Source organism: Podarcis raffonei, chromosome 10 (assembly GCF_027172205.1).
Source record: "Podarcis raffonei isolate rPodRaf1 chromosome 10, rPodRaf1.pri, whole genome shotgun sequence".
In the NCBI taxonomy this organism is placed as follows: domain Eukaryota; kingdom Metazoa; phylum Chordata; class Lepidosauria; order Squamata; family Lacertidae; genus Podarcis; species Podarcis raffonei.
In genome coordinates, this window is record NC_070611.1 from 57481731 (window position 1) to 57496178 (window position 14448).

The 14448-nt window shown below is 44.2% G+C and overlaps 1 protein-coding gene across 6 annotated transcripts in view; it reads left to right on the plus strand.

Moving 5' to 3' along the window:
• The first annotated feature begins 223 nt into the window (after nt 1-223).
• Nucleotides 224-14448, plus strand: part of DDX11 (DEAD/H-box helicase 11) — a 35340-nt gene continuing 21115 nt past the window's right edge. Inside the window, exons 1-10 of one of the 6 annotated variants that reach the window (XM_053405528.1) lie at nt 227-293; nt 1779-1877; nt 4959-5105; nt 5687-5905; nt 7075-7161; nt 7679-7836; nt 8639-8690; nt 9253-9360; nt 11065-11152; nt 12793-12998. In XM_053405528.1, coding sequence (XP_053261503.1) covers nt 4962-5105; nt 5687-5905; nt 7075-7161; nt 7679-7836; nt 8639-8690; nt 9253-9360; nt 11065-11152; nt 12793-12998 — 1062 coding nt within the window. In that variant the 5' untranslated portion in view covers nt 227-293; nt 1779-1877; nt 4959-4961. Of the gene's footprint in view, nt 294-1778; nt 1878-3072; nt 3175-4210; nt 4385-4605; nt 5106-5686; nt 5906-7074; nt 7162-7678; nt 7837-8638; nt 8691-9252; nt 9361-11064; nt 11153-12792; nt 12999-14448 lie in introns of those variants that run through there. The other 5 variants (XM_053405529.1, XM_053405527.1, XM_053405530.1 and 2 more) reach the window with 5 other exon arrangements.

Below are 14448 nucleotides of genomic sequence, written 5' to 3' on the forward strand. Positions count from 1 at the left end.
CCAGCTGGGCATGAACTTGGCTGTCATCTCTCTCAAGAAGTAAGGATGGTGGCGAGTACTCCTTTGAGTGCGGCTACAATCTTTTTATCAGTTTTAAATCTGTGGGGGCAATTTTTTAATCAGACTGGCTGAGAACCCTGTATTATTTTTTAAAACTGCTTATGTTCTGACGTATGGGTATCGCAGGGACTGCAAAATGAATTATGGAGAAGGGGAACCTTCCACGAACCTGCCTGGCCTCTCCCAGCAAGTCTTTCAGTGGCCAATCTCTTTGCAACTTAGCAGAAGGAGCAGTGAGGCCAATTCTGGCCTATATCTGTTGAAATGTTTTGATCTTTCTAAACTGATGATGATAATTATAATTATTTACCTTTATATCCCAACGTTCCTCAAAGGAACTGGTGGCATAGATGGTTCTCACTCTCATCGTTTTATCCTCACAACAACCTTGTGAGGTAGGGTTAAACTGAGTTTTTGACTGGTCCATGGTCACAGTGTGAGCTTCATGGCTGAGTGGAGACTTGAACCCTGGGCTCTCAGGTGCAAGTCCAACACTCTAACCACTACACCACACTGGCTCAGGAAGAGACCTCTGCCTGAAACTCAGGATAACTACTACCTGTGAATATGCACAATAATGCTAGCTGTTTCAATGTTCTGACTTGGTACCAAGGTTTGTTCCTGTGTACTTTTTATATCAGTTAGTTCACACATTAGCTTTGCGTTGTCAAGCACACCATAATAAAGCACAAAAGAATTGAGTGATATATCTGAATGAGAGAACTTAGCCCTTGCAATATAGATATTATTTGGGTATGTGTGTAGAAAACTAGCAAACCTAATAGACCTGGCAAGCCTGTAGGCCTGAACCTATTAACCAAGCCTATTGCATTTTGTAGGGCTTGTATAAGCCTAAATATTTTTGGGGTTGCAGTTTTAAGGTAGGGTTTCTTCCTATGTGATTTACTTATGTGGGCTACTTACTCATTTGAAAAAGCACAGTGTGCTGTAAAAGCACAGTGTGGTGTAAAAACAACAACATGCCCTGTTTTTCATTTCTATATTAGATAGCGTGCACTGTCATATGTGACAAACTGAAGATTGACTGTTCTGTGAAAGGTATAAATAAAACCAAAAGAAAAACAACAAGCACAGTCTGCAATGCAAAGCTGGAAGCAATACAGAGTAATTTTGGTTGCAATCCCAAACCTACTTATATGCAAATAAATTTGATTACAATCAGTGGAGATTACTTCCAAATAAATAAGGTTACTGTTGAATAGTGGGTAGACATGGCAGACGACACAGCGATTTCTCCAAAGCAGCTCTTTATTTTGTAAGCTGGAACAGAAAACTGAACCAAACTGCTCAGCCGGCCTGCTTTTATAGGCAGCCAGCTATCAACATTGTAGCAACAACAACCCAGGGTTTCCCGCCTAAAATAACTGACGTGGACCTGAGTGAAAACTATCTACAGTATCCCCCTGCTGGCCCAGGGTGAGAACTTCAGTACATAACAGTTACAAATAGGATGTAAATAAGACATGCTAACACCTGAAGGGATGAAATAAAACAAGAGAATACAGCAGTGGTTGCAGGCAAGGGTTAATGCTCAAGGGGGGAGGGAATACAATTTAGAAAACCTCATATTTAAAAGGTAGAATGAACTGCAATGAGGGGTTAGAGGTCTTTCCTCCCCCCCCCTTTTTTTGCATTTCAGTCTAGGCATTTAAAGTGCTTCCAGGTAGCCTTGAGCATTGATTCTGATTTGTTTGCAGGAATATTTCACAATGCTGGCTACTTAACGAACATTTATTCTACAAGTTTGTTGTGCAAGACCTCCCAATCAACGGTAATGGCACGACCTGAATTTTCTGGTATGTGATTGAATTTCCACCTGAAAACAGAAAGTTTAGAAAAGTCTTGCCAAAACTAATTTAAATCCGTGGATTGAAGTGCACCTAACTCGCAGTGCAGTCCTGTGCATGCTTACTCAGAAGTAAATGCCACTTGCCACATTCAGTGGCACTTGCTACCAGGGACATGTGCTTGGGGTGGGAATCTTGGCATAGGATGGCAGTCTTAAGCTGTGTCCATGCTAAATACTTCAGTGTGGCATTGCAATATTTGTCTTATTATCTCTGTTATGAAAGAAGGTAGCAGTAGGTGCCTATTGAAGCATGGACAGTTACAAAGCATATAGTGGTTTCCCACATGGAGTGGGCAATGCTAAATATTGTCCCTTTGGAAGTATCCGTATATCATTCCATGGATATTTTCTCAGAAATAAGTCCTGCTATTCCACCTAGGGTTGCAGCTTTATGAATTTCCATCCCTTTGCTTTGAAGTCTGTCCCCTTGTTTAGGTTTCTGTTTCATCTATTGTTGCTTTATATTGTGTATGTGTGTGTGTGTGTGTGTGTAGTCTCACCCTTCAATAAAACATCCAAGTAAGCAATCTCACAAGGTTGTTGCGATGTATCAAATCAAAATGGGGAGAACCATGTAGGTCCTTCTTGGAGAAAAGGCGGAATGTAAATGCAATAAATAAAATACCGTTAAGTGTGTATAAAACTGCAGTCTTAGCAGGCTTCTGATGCCACCCTTTGCTGTTGTATGTTTTTGCAGTAAGATTGACTGGGGAACCTATACCAAACTTTCCCTCGGATTAAGTCGTCCTGGTGTAGTGGGTAAGAGCGTGGGACTAGGACCTGCGAGACCAGGGTTCAAATCCCATGAAGTTCAATGTATCCCTACCTCGCAGGGTTGTTGTGGGGGTTTAAATGAGGAAAGGGATGTACATGCCACCTCGGGCTCTTGGAGGAATGGGGATGTTAGCGCAAGTAAAATAGAATAAAATAAAAATAAACGGGGATTACTTTTGAGTATACGTGCTGTGAGACAACTTCTCATTGGTGACAAAACGGCGCGCGGAGGCGGGGTCATGTTCTTGTTGTTTTTTTCCCCCCCGGGCGGCCCACTCGATTGGCTCACGGGACTTTTTCCTAGCCAATAAAATTTGGGCGGGGAAAAACCCCAACCCTCCCCGTTAGGCGGGGCCTTAATAGCAGAGTGGCTCTCTTTTTCTCTCGGGAAACCTCTGACGTCAGCGGCGAGGGAGGCGGGACGAAGCAGCCATTCGCAGTTTGGCGCGCTTTCGAGCAGCTCCAGAAGGGTCCGTGGCGGCGGGATATTGGGTGGGTGGGGTGTGCGAGGATGGTGGCCGCAAAGGGTAAGAGGTGACTGAGTAGGGCGCTTCGCGGAGGGAAATAGAAACGTGCTGGGATTCCAGGAATTCTGTGCTCTCTTGCCAGGAAGTACAGTGGGACCTCTCTTTTTTGTGGGGGGAAGGGGCGGAGGGGACGCGGAAAACTCCTACCAAGCTCAACGTGGTCTACGCTGACTGGCAGCAGCTGTGCAAGATTTGCAACAGGACTCTTTTCCAGGCGTACCTGCACGCGCAAATTAGAACCTGGGATGTTTCTCATGAAAAACGCTGTGGCCCTGCATAGGATTGTGTTGCAAGCCCAGCCCTACAAGGTTCTGGAGCCTCCTGCCCCCCAACACTGAGTCTCTAAAATGCCGCCTCCTCGTCTCCTGAGATGTTAGCCAGGACTTGCAATGAGATCATATGCATGTGTGTGCAGGTTGGCATATATGTTTTGTTGGAAGCCGCCCATCTGGCTGGGGAAGCCCAGCCAGATGGGCGGGGTGCAAATAATAAATTATTATTAAATTATATTACTGTTTTAAGTACTTGGGCAATTGTGCAACAAGTACAGAGTATGAAAGGGAGAGGTGCTCCATGGTACACTGGTGGACATGCAGCCTCGCCCTGTCTCTAATAATCTTTGAATTACTGTAGTTTGTCCTTGATTACAGAAACAGGAAGCAGCACATATGGGAGGGTGTGTGTGTAGAGGGAGTGTTCAAAGATGCCAGCTCCCCCTCCCCAGCAGTCTTGAAGAGGTGGGGTCCAGAATTCTACCATTTTAAGCAGCATAATGTAGGCCCAGTATTAAGGTTGAAGCTGGAGTTGCCTTTTCTTTGGCAAAATTACAAAAAATATGCCATTTTTGAGCTATTTTTTTGGATAATCGGCAAAAACAACACTGCTGACATGGGCTGCCATATGTCCAGATTTCCCCAGACATTTTTGCTGATTTCTGCCCAGACACTACTGCCAGCTGCAGTATTCCAGGTATGCCAATCTTAGTTGAAGCTGGTTGTGTAGATTGCTGCACCTGTAAGCAGTGTTTTGCCACCTTGTAGGCACAGTTAACAGAAGCTGCATAGCTCATCTGCTTTGCATGCAGATGATCAATCCCTGGCACCCTCAGATAATGCTCCTTGCCTGAAGCCCCAGAGGGCCACTGCCAGTCAAGGTACTGAGCTAGTTAAACTAATGGTCTGGCCTGGTAGGAGGAATCTAGCAATGCTGCAGTCTTTTGAGAGCCTGCATGGCATAGCAGTTAGAGTGTTGTGCTAGGACCTGGGAGACCAGGGTTCACATTTCCACTCAATCATGAAGCTCAGTGTGTGACCTTGGGCCAGTCATGGTCTCTCAGCCTATTTAACCTCAAAGTGATGTGAGGATAAAAAGGGGAAGAGGGGAGAAAGGAAGTTGCAGCACCTTGAGCTCCTTGGAGGAGCAGCAGGATACAAATGTAATAAATAATGATAATAATAAGGTGGTTTGGAATGCCTTGTAGGCATTTGATGTAATCTTTGATAGATTCCACTCTTGGCTGGGTTCCTGGGATAACTTCAGATGCGCACATAATGGGAGAGGGCCATCATTACCATCCTCCACAAGGCCTCCCTTGTGCTCGTGTAATGTTTTATTTCAGCTGTGTTGATAATGTCCTTTTTGCCCGCCTTTGTAGAAATGCTAGTTTATATATAGTCAGGGGTAAAGTGATTCAGAATACTTCTTTATGGGTTTCTTTTTCATTGCAGGAGATGGCTGGGGAGAGCCAAGAAGAAGCCAAAACAAGGTTTCCATTTCCTTATGTGCCATACCCCATTCAAGAAGAATTCATGGCTAAACTTTATCAGGTCTTGGAGACTGGGAAGATTGGTATATTTGAAAGCCCAACTGGCACAGTAATTCTCTCTTTATTTTTTAATAATATTTGAAGCGCTGATGATTCCTCATCTTTCTGCTACTTAGGCCTCAAGGTGGCTGTGAGCTTCATGTGGCTGGAGAAGGAATGCCTTGCAACATGGAGGAAAGGCTCTCAGGACTTGGTTGCAGCCAGGGAGTGGGTGCTGTGGAAGGAGGGGAGGGAACGGGAGAAATAGTGTGGTTTGCTGCTTAGGAACATAAGAAGCTGCCTCACAGCAAGACGGACCATTGGCCCACTTTGCTTGGTGTCGTCTACACTGACTGGCAGCAGCTGTTTCTTCTGGTCCTACCTGGAAATACTGGGGATTAAGCCTAGTGTGCAAAGCACATGCTCTACCACTGAGCTACAGCCCTTCCCCAAAGTGCTGTAGCAACCCAGAATGCTTGGCTTTGTGGGTTGCAGCAATCTGTTGTTGTGAATAGACAACAAACAGGTATTGGCTTGTTGGGAACTGTAAATAATGACTGGGCTTTTGTATTCTAAATTTAAATGCTGCTGCCTAGATTCTTAAATAAGTGGTACTAAGACAACAGCAGCAACTCTGAATTTTATTTTTAGGGGAAATCTTTGAGTCTCATTTGTGGAGCCCTCTCGTGGCTCCGAGACTTTGAAGAGAAAAAGAGACAGGAAGAGGCCCGTCTGCTGGCAAACGGAAGTAATGGAAAGAGTGCCAAAGAGCAGCCTGAGAAGCGAAGCCAGGCATCGGCCGGGGAGCCTGACTGGATCACCCAGTTTGTGCAGAAGAAAGAAGAACGGGAAATGGTCCACAGGCTGAAGGTAATGCTGCTTATTAATTAGAGCAAATCCTGTCTAGGTGGCAAATTCAGAGATGTAACTGTAAAAGAATAATGAGAACATTAAAAAAATAAGAGATAGCAAAAGCCTTGCTGGATCACGCCAAAGGCTATTCTCCAGCATCTTGTTTTCACAGAGCTAAACAGATGCTTGGAAGCAGGACCAAAGTGCAACAGCAACTCTCCCCACCTGTGAATCCCAACAACTTGTAATAATAATAATAATAATAATAATAATAATAATAATAATAATAATGTATTCAGAGGCATATTGCCTCGCTAACAGTGGAGTGAGGCACAGTCAGTAGACAGTGGATGTAGGAATCATTTTTCATCTTGTAGCTTCAGTTCTTCTCTCTGAGCCATGTACATTTAGCATCACCCTTAAATCTTTTGCATGTGCCATCTCCTTAAAGAACCCAGAAATACTAGTTTAATATAGAATAATAATTTGTAACTCCAAGCCCGAAAGAGAATGCTGTCGAAACCATAAGGAAAATACTTAATTGAAACGTTTAAAACTCATGGCATATAGCTGCAGTCCTGCATAGAGCCAATAGCTGGAAAATTATCTCCACAGGAGTATAAGATGGCAGCCCTTCCACCTCGAATACCATTAAACTGTGGTGGTATTGCAACACTGAAAGAACAAAAAAAGTTGCAAATATTTAATAGAGAACTAAATAAGTATTTGCTCACAAGTCTTACTTTACTCAAAAGTTCTCTTAGAAAAGGCTAATTAAGCTATTTTTAAAAAAAGAGATTCTGGTTAGCATCTTCTTGAAATGCACCAAGCGCTACATTTCCTTGTTAAATATGACAGTATCTATAGTGTTTCGTACTATTTCATAACCATCTTGATTCTGCCTGCCCATTGAGTACAAGTCGAATTAGAAACGGGAGAAACATATAAAGTGAAAGATTCTTCTGGGATATTTTCTCACGAGCCTCTGCCACCTGTGTGAAAACTGGGTTACAGCTACTGTTTTAAAACCTTATGCATCAGGTGGTCTAGAAACATATATAATCTAGGAAAGACTGAAGTTGGGAGGCTCTAACGTGCTTGGGATTCACAGTGGGTACGGAAATGGCATGCTGTTTTCATTCCAGGACTTAAGGTTGAGTTTCACAGACTATTATTTCAATTTTTAGGAGGAGCAGGTCAGGAGGAAGAAGCGAGAAGAACGTCTGGAGCAAATTCGCCACAACGCACAGCTGAAATACAATTCTAAAAGAAAGGTGAGAGGACTCGGATACCACAGGCCTATCCTTCGGTTGCCAACAGCACAATCCCAGCCATGTTTAATTGCAGCTTCGTTGATAAGTTGTGGTTCCCGGAATGCTGAGAGTTCCGTGGTTCGTGTATTGAACGCTAACTAGCTATTGGCAGGGAGAAAATGATGAAAAGCTTAGCCAGGGGAGTAGAATAAAATGACTGGCACCCTAAAGAGGAATACTCTGCACTTGTTGAAGGCCCCACTTGTTATTCTTTATAAGGCTGCTGTATTGAGTGGTTGGGTTCCCCCCCCCCCCATCTGCTTTGATTGCTCTTGTTATTGACACAGTAGTTGCCTGCTACTTGTGTTCTCCGAGAAATTTCAAGGAATACAAATTGCATTTTTCTCTGGTTTCTGGGGGTTGAGCACTAAGCTCCTTAAATGCTAAGGGTTTGGAGGCTCCTCTCTCAAGCCCTTCCTTATAGGACAGTGAGCTAATTGACTTGGAGGGGCTGACGGTTCCATTATGCTTATTTCAGAGGATGGAGGAGGAAGAGGCAGAGCAGCTACTCCAGCTCAGTAAGGACATGTTGTCTCACCCGGATGAGTTGGGTACTTTGGAGCCGTTGGATCGGGGTGAGGAAGATCTGATCCTTGCAGAGTATGAGAGCGATGAGGAGAAGAAAGTGCGAAGTAGGTAAGAACGGCAATGAGATGGCAAGATAAAGGGGCAGCAGAAGCAGGCTACTTGAGAGCTAGTGTGGTGTAGTGGTTAAGAGCAGTAGACTCGTAATCTGGTGAACCGGGTTCGCATCTCCGCTCCTCCACATGCAGCAGCTGGGTGACCTTGGGCTAGTCACACTTCTCTTAAGTCTCTCAGCCCCACTCACCTCACAGAGTGTTTGTTGTGGGGGAGGAAGGGAAAGGAGATAGTTAGCCGCTTTGAGACTCCTTCAGGTAGTGATAAAGCGGGATAACAAATCCAAACTCCTCTTCTACTTGGTCCTACGATCACATACTAGACCTAGTGGTCACCAAGAAGAAGGAAGCAGCAATTCACAAGCAGCGAAGGCCTCGTCTGCTCTTCTCATGAAGATTGCAGCTCCCTCTAGGTGCAGAAGTGCAACTTGGGTTTAAGGGTTGGATATGCCAGAATAATCCTCCTCTAATGCTGTGGATTGTCTTTTATGGTGTATCTTGAAAAGCATTTCACTCATTGTAAAAGAAAATATTTCTTTTGAAGTCCCCCCACCCCCGTGTTCTGCAAAGTCATCAGAAAAAAAATGAGGGGGAACTTACGTCCTCCCCACTCCATTTTTCTTCTTTTTTGCCTTTGCATTGCTAAATAGGAATGTGCTGGCTCTCTGTCGTATGTGGACAGAGACCTGCTTAAAGACGGGCAGAGAGGGCGTTCGCTGTGTCATATGTGCTCTGGATTATGACACAAATGTTTCAGAGAGGCTACAGGAAAGAGACACAATTGTGCTTTCACCCCTTAGGTTAAGTGAAGAAGACGATGATGAAGATATAGAGGAGGAGCATGTAACTAAGGTAAGGCTTCAAGGGGCATCTGGTTCCTGCTCCAGCAGCTGTCCTTCAAATCTGTAGGTGGGAAGTTTCATGACAAATTGGCAAGAATTCCCCCAGCTTCTAAGGCTCAAATTAGATAACTGCACACAGACATACACACATAATACAGTTAAAATCTAGTGAGAATCCCATCTGACTCTACTACCCTCAGTCCAGACACTATCTCAGTTGCTGAAGTCCATCCCAAGTGGAAGAGTTTTGCCTATTTTTCAAATGATGTTCACATCTGCCTTTAGTGAGCCCAGGGTCAGGCTGATGCCGTTGCATACAAAATGTTTCCCTTCTGGCTGTTTGGTCCCTTCTGAGATGCATGGGCCCAAGCAGTTGCCTGAGCACTGTGAGTGCTGACTCTGGGCCAGAGTGAGGCCCCCAGGAGCCAAAGTTTTGTATTCTTTGAGCAGGCCTTGCAGATGCCTCTGTCCTGCTGCAGAAACAAGGGGAAGAGAGCACAAATCCTGCATTCTAAACTGGCCCTGTATGAATTGGTTCCCACTTGTGTTTCTCTTCTGTTTCTCTTCCTCAGATTTACTACTGCAGCCGAACACATTCGCAGCTGGCTCAGTTTGTGCATGAGGTTCAGAAGAGCCCTTTCGGCAAGGAGACGCGACTGGTCTCCTTGGGGTCTAGGCAGGTGCGTAGCCCTCGGCTTTTCCTTGGGGAAGCTGGGTTGCTAATGAAATTTCCCTATGGGTGGAGCTAGACAATGCTGACCACTGGGTTGCCATCAAAGTTAGCTAGCTGTTTTCCCACTTCCTCCTCCCCTTCCCAGGTCCATCCAGGTGTTCAGCCACATGTGTGAGGGCTGTGCACACTGCTCCTGCCCCAACCATCAGTCTGCGTGCTGGCCCTGGCCCTTCCTTCCTGAAGGGAGGTTCTAATCACATTCAGCCTAAGGCACTTGAAAGCTTTATGGTGATTGCCCACCCCACTTTGATATCTTACAGAGAGGCTTTGAAATGGGCTGAAAATGTGAAGGTCAGGAACGAGGGGGAGGGGCACAGCCCACACGTGGTATGTGCCCTCCCCGTCCATTTGCTGAATTCTTTAATACAGTGGTACCTCGGGTTAAGCACTTAATTTGTTCTGGAGGTCCATTCTTAACCTGAAGCACCACTTTAGCCTATGGTGTCTCCCGCCGCTGCTGCTGCGCCACCGACGTGCGATTTATGTTCTCATCCTAAAGCAAAGTTCTTAACCCGAGGTACTATTTCTGCTTTAGCGGAGTCTGTAACCTGAAGCGTATGTAACCCGAGGTACCACTGTGGAGCTGTTGAGTAAGGGTATGGAGTATCCTGCTTGCCTTGTGCGATCTTCCCCCCCATCAGTCAATAAAATGGGGCAAGGGAACACTTGGCGTGATGATACTACGTCACGTGTCTCCCTTTCTAAACGTTTATGGGGAGAAGAGGAGGAACTGAATGTATTGTCATTGTGGAAACACCTTGTGATCTACATCGTGTCTATTCTTAGAACTCCCTAGCGTGGAAATAGTTTCTTGGTGGCACTTAGGAGCAGTTGAAACAGTGCTTAATATATATATATATATATATATATATATATATATATATATATATATATATATATAGTGAAATGCCACAAGGTTAGGAATTGCTGCATCCCCCCCCCCCCCGGTTTGTTGTATTTTTAGGACCCACCCTGATTTTTTTTTCTTTAATAAAGGGGAAAAAAATTCCCTTTATTTCCCCCCAAAACCAGGTTGGGGAATGGCGGCGCTGCGCCTCCCCGCTGTCCCCCGAGCTTGTGGGGCTGCCCGAAGCGCGGGGCGCTCTGCTTCAGCGCTCCCCGCGCTCCGGTCAAGCAAGCTGCTATCCGCAGCCTAGGGAGCACTGCGGGAACTCCCGCAGGCTCCCCAGGCTTGCTGATAGCTTCCTGAAGCCTGGAGAGTGAGAGGGGTCGGTGCGCACCGACCCCTCTCACTCTCCAAGCTTCAGCGAAAGCCTGCATTCGCCCCATAGGACGCACACACATTTCCCCTTCATTTTTGGAGGGGAAAAAGTGCGTCCTATAGGGCGAAAAATACGGTAACTTAGGTTCATTAATTTCAGTAGATCTTGGTTGAATACAACCCATACATTATGAATCAATTATTCTTGTGGAACATAATCCTATTACTTTTATTTCATTATTTATAAGTAATTATTCTAACATGCTGCTTTATAGATTTGTAATAAAGTCTTTCAATGTTTGTTATATTCCGTTTCAACCTCGAGAAAACCTCAAACAATTCGCCTCTCGTAATTTTGCTCCGTGTATGTTGTGAATGTCTCTTTTTTTTGCAACTGGTTTCTGCTTTTTCCTGCCTTACCTGTCTCAGAACCTCTGTGTGAATGAGGACGTGAGGCACCTGGGAGCCGCCCAACTCATCAACGACCGTTGTATGGAGATGCAGAAGAATAAACATGGTAGGAAAGTGTCACATGCTGGGAACAATGACTTAAATGGTGCCTAGTGTATTTCAATAAAACAAGGAACAGGGTGGTGATACAATGACTACGGCAATCGACACAAGATAATATCACAAAGGCAGATATCTGTAAACAAACAAAAAACTTCCATAAAAATTGCAAAAGTAGTTTCTTTCCCAAATAGGTTTTATCTTTTTTTAAAAAATGTATTTCTATTAAAGATTTTCTGGATTTATAAAAGTATGTGCAATGTCTCAAATTTTCCCCCCATGTAACATTTTTACAAATTAGTTTCATTTGTTGAGACATTAGGAAAAAAAGGGGGAAAGAGGTGGGGGGGTTGGGTGACGATGTTTCTATTTTACTTAATATATGTAGGGTTTGGTGTCAGCGTTGCTTGTGCAGGTTCTTTGCTGTTCACTTGTGGTGAGATTTGTGTTCACTTGTGTTCCTTTGTTAGTGAGAAAGGTTGGGGTTGGCCTAGGGTGTGGTTGTTCATTTGTGGTTGGCTGTGGTGGTCTTTGTTTTTGTGTGTGAGTGGGGTGGGTGGGTGTTTTGGATCAGGTTAGCCATATTGATTTGTATGCTGTTGGTGAATTTTTGTCATTGACTTTTTGGGCTGTGTGTGTGATAAAGGGGAGCCATACCAGGGTGAAGGCGTCTTCTTCTATTTGTCCCCATGTCAGTTTCAGTTTATTGGTTAATTTTTCTAGTAAGGCTGTTTCCCATACTATTTGGTACCATTGGTCCATGCTTACTCCTGACAGGTCTCTCCAGTGTCTGGTTATGATGTTTCTGGCTGCTGAAAGTAGGTGGGTTATATATTCTTTTTGGTGTAAGTGGGCATTATTGTCTTGGAAGATGTTTAGTAAGGCCAATTCTGGGGTGATTTCTAATACTTGCTTGGTTATTTTACATATTTCTCGTATGGTGGTTGTCCAGAATGGTTGGATTTTGGGGCACTCCCACCACATGTGGAGGTATGTGCCTGAAATAGGTTTTATCTTAAAACAATGGCGAACACAGTAAATAAAGAGTTCGCTTGTATTATATCAGTGGTTCAGTGCTCATTTCTTCTCTTTCCAAAATAGATCTTATCTTGAACAATTGCAAACACAGTAATAAAGAGCCCACTTGTGATGTACCAGTGGTTCAGTGCTCCAACATCACTAAAGACCTTGAGCTTTGTAGTAAATAATGTACAAGAGAAGAAAGCATGTATATCTATCTCCATCTGTATGTTCCCATCGGGAGGAGCATAGAAAGAGGACGGTGTCCTTCAGTTATGACTTGCCATTTTTATGGACATTTATTGTTTGTTCACAGATAGTTGCCTTGGTGGTACTATATAGTGCAATTCAATGGCAGGTTCTACTATCATCAGTAAAGTGGGGCCTGCAATAAAATGTTGCAGCGGGGAGTGCTCCTGTTCAGGGTTCCAGCTAGCACTGCTCTGCTCACCAGCGGCTTGCAGCCCCTGGTGGATTACCCTCAAGGGGAATCAGTCCTCTAGAAAAAAAAGGTTGCCCACCTTTGTTTTAGGAAGGGCCCCTTGCACTGCTTTCACTCACGTTAATATGAACGCCTCTTTCCACTTGGCTCTCACAGCTCTTCTTTCTGACCTTTTTTGCTTCCAGAGAAGAGTAACGCAGGAGAGGAGGCAGAGGGGAAGAAAAGGCGAGTGAGCCGAACAGTTTGTCCATTTTACTCCTATGAGCCCATGCAGCTCCTTCGGGATGAAGTTCTGGTGGAGGTGAAAGATATCGAGCAGCTGGTGACTCTGGGGAAGGGAATGAACGCCTGCCCGTATTATGGAAGCCGATATGCTATCCCAGCTGCTCAGGTGAGCCCCACAAAAAGGCAAACCAGCCGCTTTCCTTTAGCCTCAAATTCTTCAGCTGTTTTTTTTTAAATGATATTTATTAGATTTTCAACAATATAACAAAGGTAAAACAATCACACAAAAACAACCAACACAAAGAAAAAAAGAAAAAAGACAAAACATTACATAAAAATCAAATACACTTCAATAATGTATCTTTCTTTAGCTTAGTTCTTTGACTTCCTCTCACCTCCCTTTTTTGTATTCTGCTTCAATTTGATATTTTAGCAAATCCTTTCCATCTTTCCAAATTTTTACATATATATAACATACTTTCCTTAACCTTACTGACTTTAAATTCTTAACTTATCAGTACATAACTTTTTCCACAAACTTCTGCTTAAACCTATGGATACCTATCCACCATTATCCAATTTCTCTTACAACCTGTTTTACTTTAAAATAATTTTTAAATTTTATAACACTTTATAACTTTGTAACACATTTCAATAAAAACTTTAAATTTCCCAAACCTCTCCCCACAACTCCTCCCCTGGACACCAAAAAAGAAAAAAATTGCCAGTCCTTTCCGTTGATGGCCTCAAGCTCATTAGTTCGGGAACCTAAGTCTGAGTCCGAGGGGCGCAGCCATGATCCGTTGGCACCAACCCGGAAGCCCCCAAATTCTTCAGCTGTTGAGCAAGGCAGGTGAAAACCATGGTGCTGCATTTGTGTGTGCCTCAAACACTGGGCTATAAATAAAGTAGGCGAAAGCAGGTTTAGAGCTAAGTACACAAACCTGGACTTCACGTTTCCTAATTGTTAGAATTACCTAAATAGTTTACCTCTCCTAGTACCATCAGTTGCCTTAATTGGCTATGTGAAAGACCTAGTCTTGTTGGGAGATAGATAAATTACAGAAATTGCCTCCACCCCATCGCTGTTGATTAATTAAAGTGCTTTCCGTCGGCGGAGGGGACGCTGTTGGATACGGCCCAGATCAGATCAACCAAAAGTGATTTAATTGCCTGGCAGCAGAAACCTGGTAGTGCCTGCCTTTTGAATGGTTGCCCTATTGGAGCAGCGGTAGCGAACGTAGACTGCAGCGCCCATCATTCTTGACCGTTGACCTTGCTAGCTGGGGATGATGGAAGCTGTAGTACAAGATACCTGGAGGGCACCCTGTTGCCTAACTACTATGGAGGAAAAGGGGTCCGTTTCTTCAGCAGAGGAAATGATTCAGCAGAGGAAACACAGCCCAGAATAACTAAGGAGATAGTACAAGAATACTTGGCTAGTCTAGATGTATTCAAGTCTCCAGGGCCAGATGAACTGCATCCAAGAGTATTAAAAGAACTGGCAGATGTGATTTCAGAACCACTGGCAGTCATCTTTGAGAATTCCTGGAGAACAGGCGAAGTCCCGGCAGACTGGAGGAGGGCAAATGTTGTCCCTATTTTCAAAAAGGGGA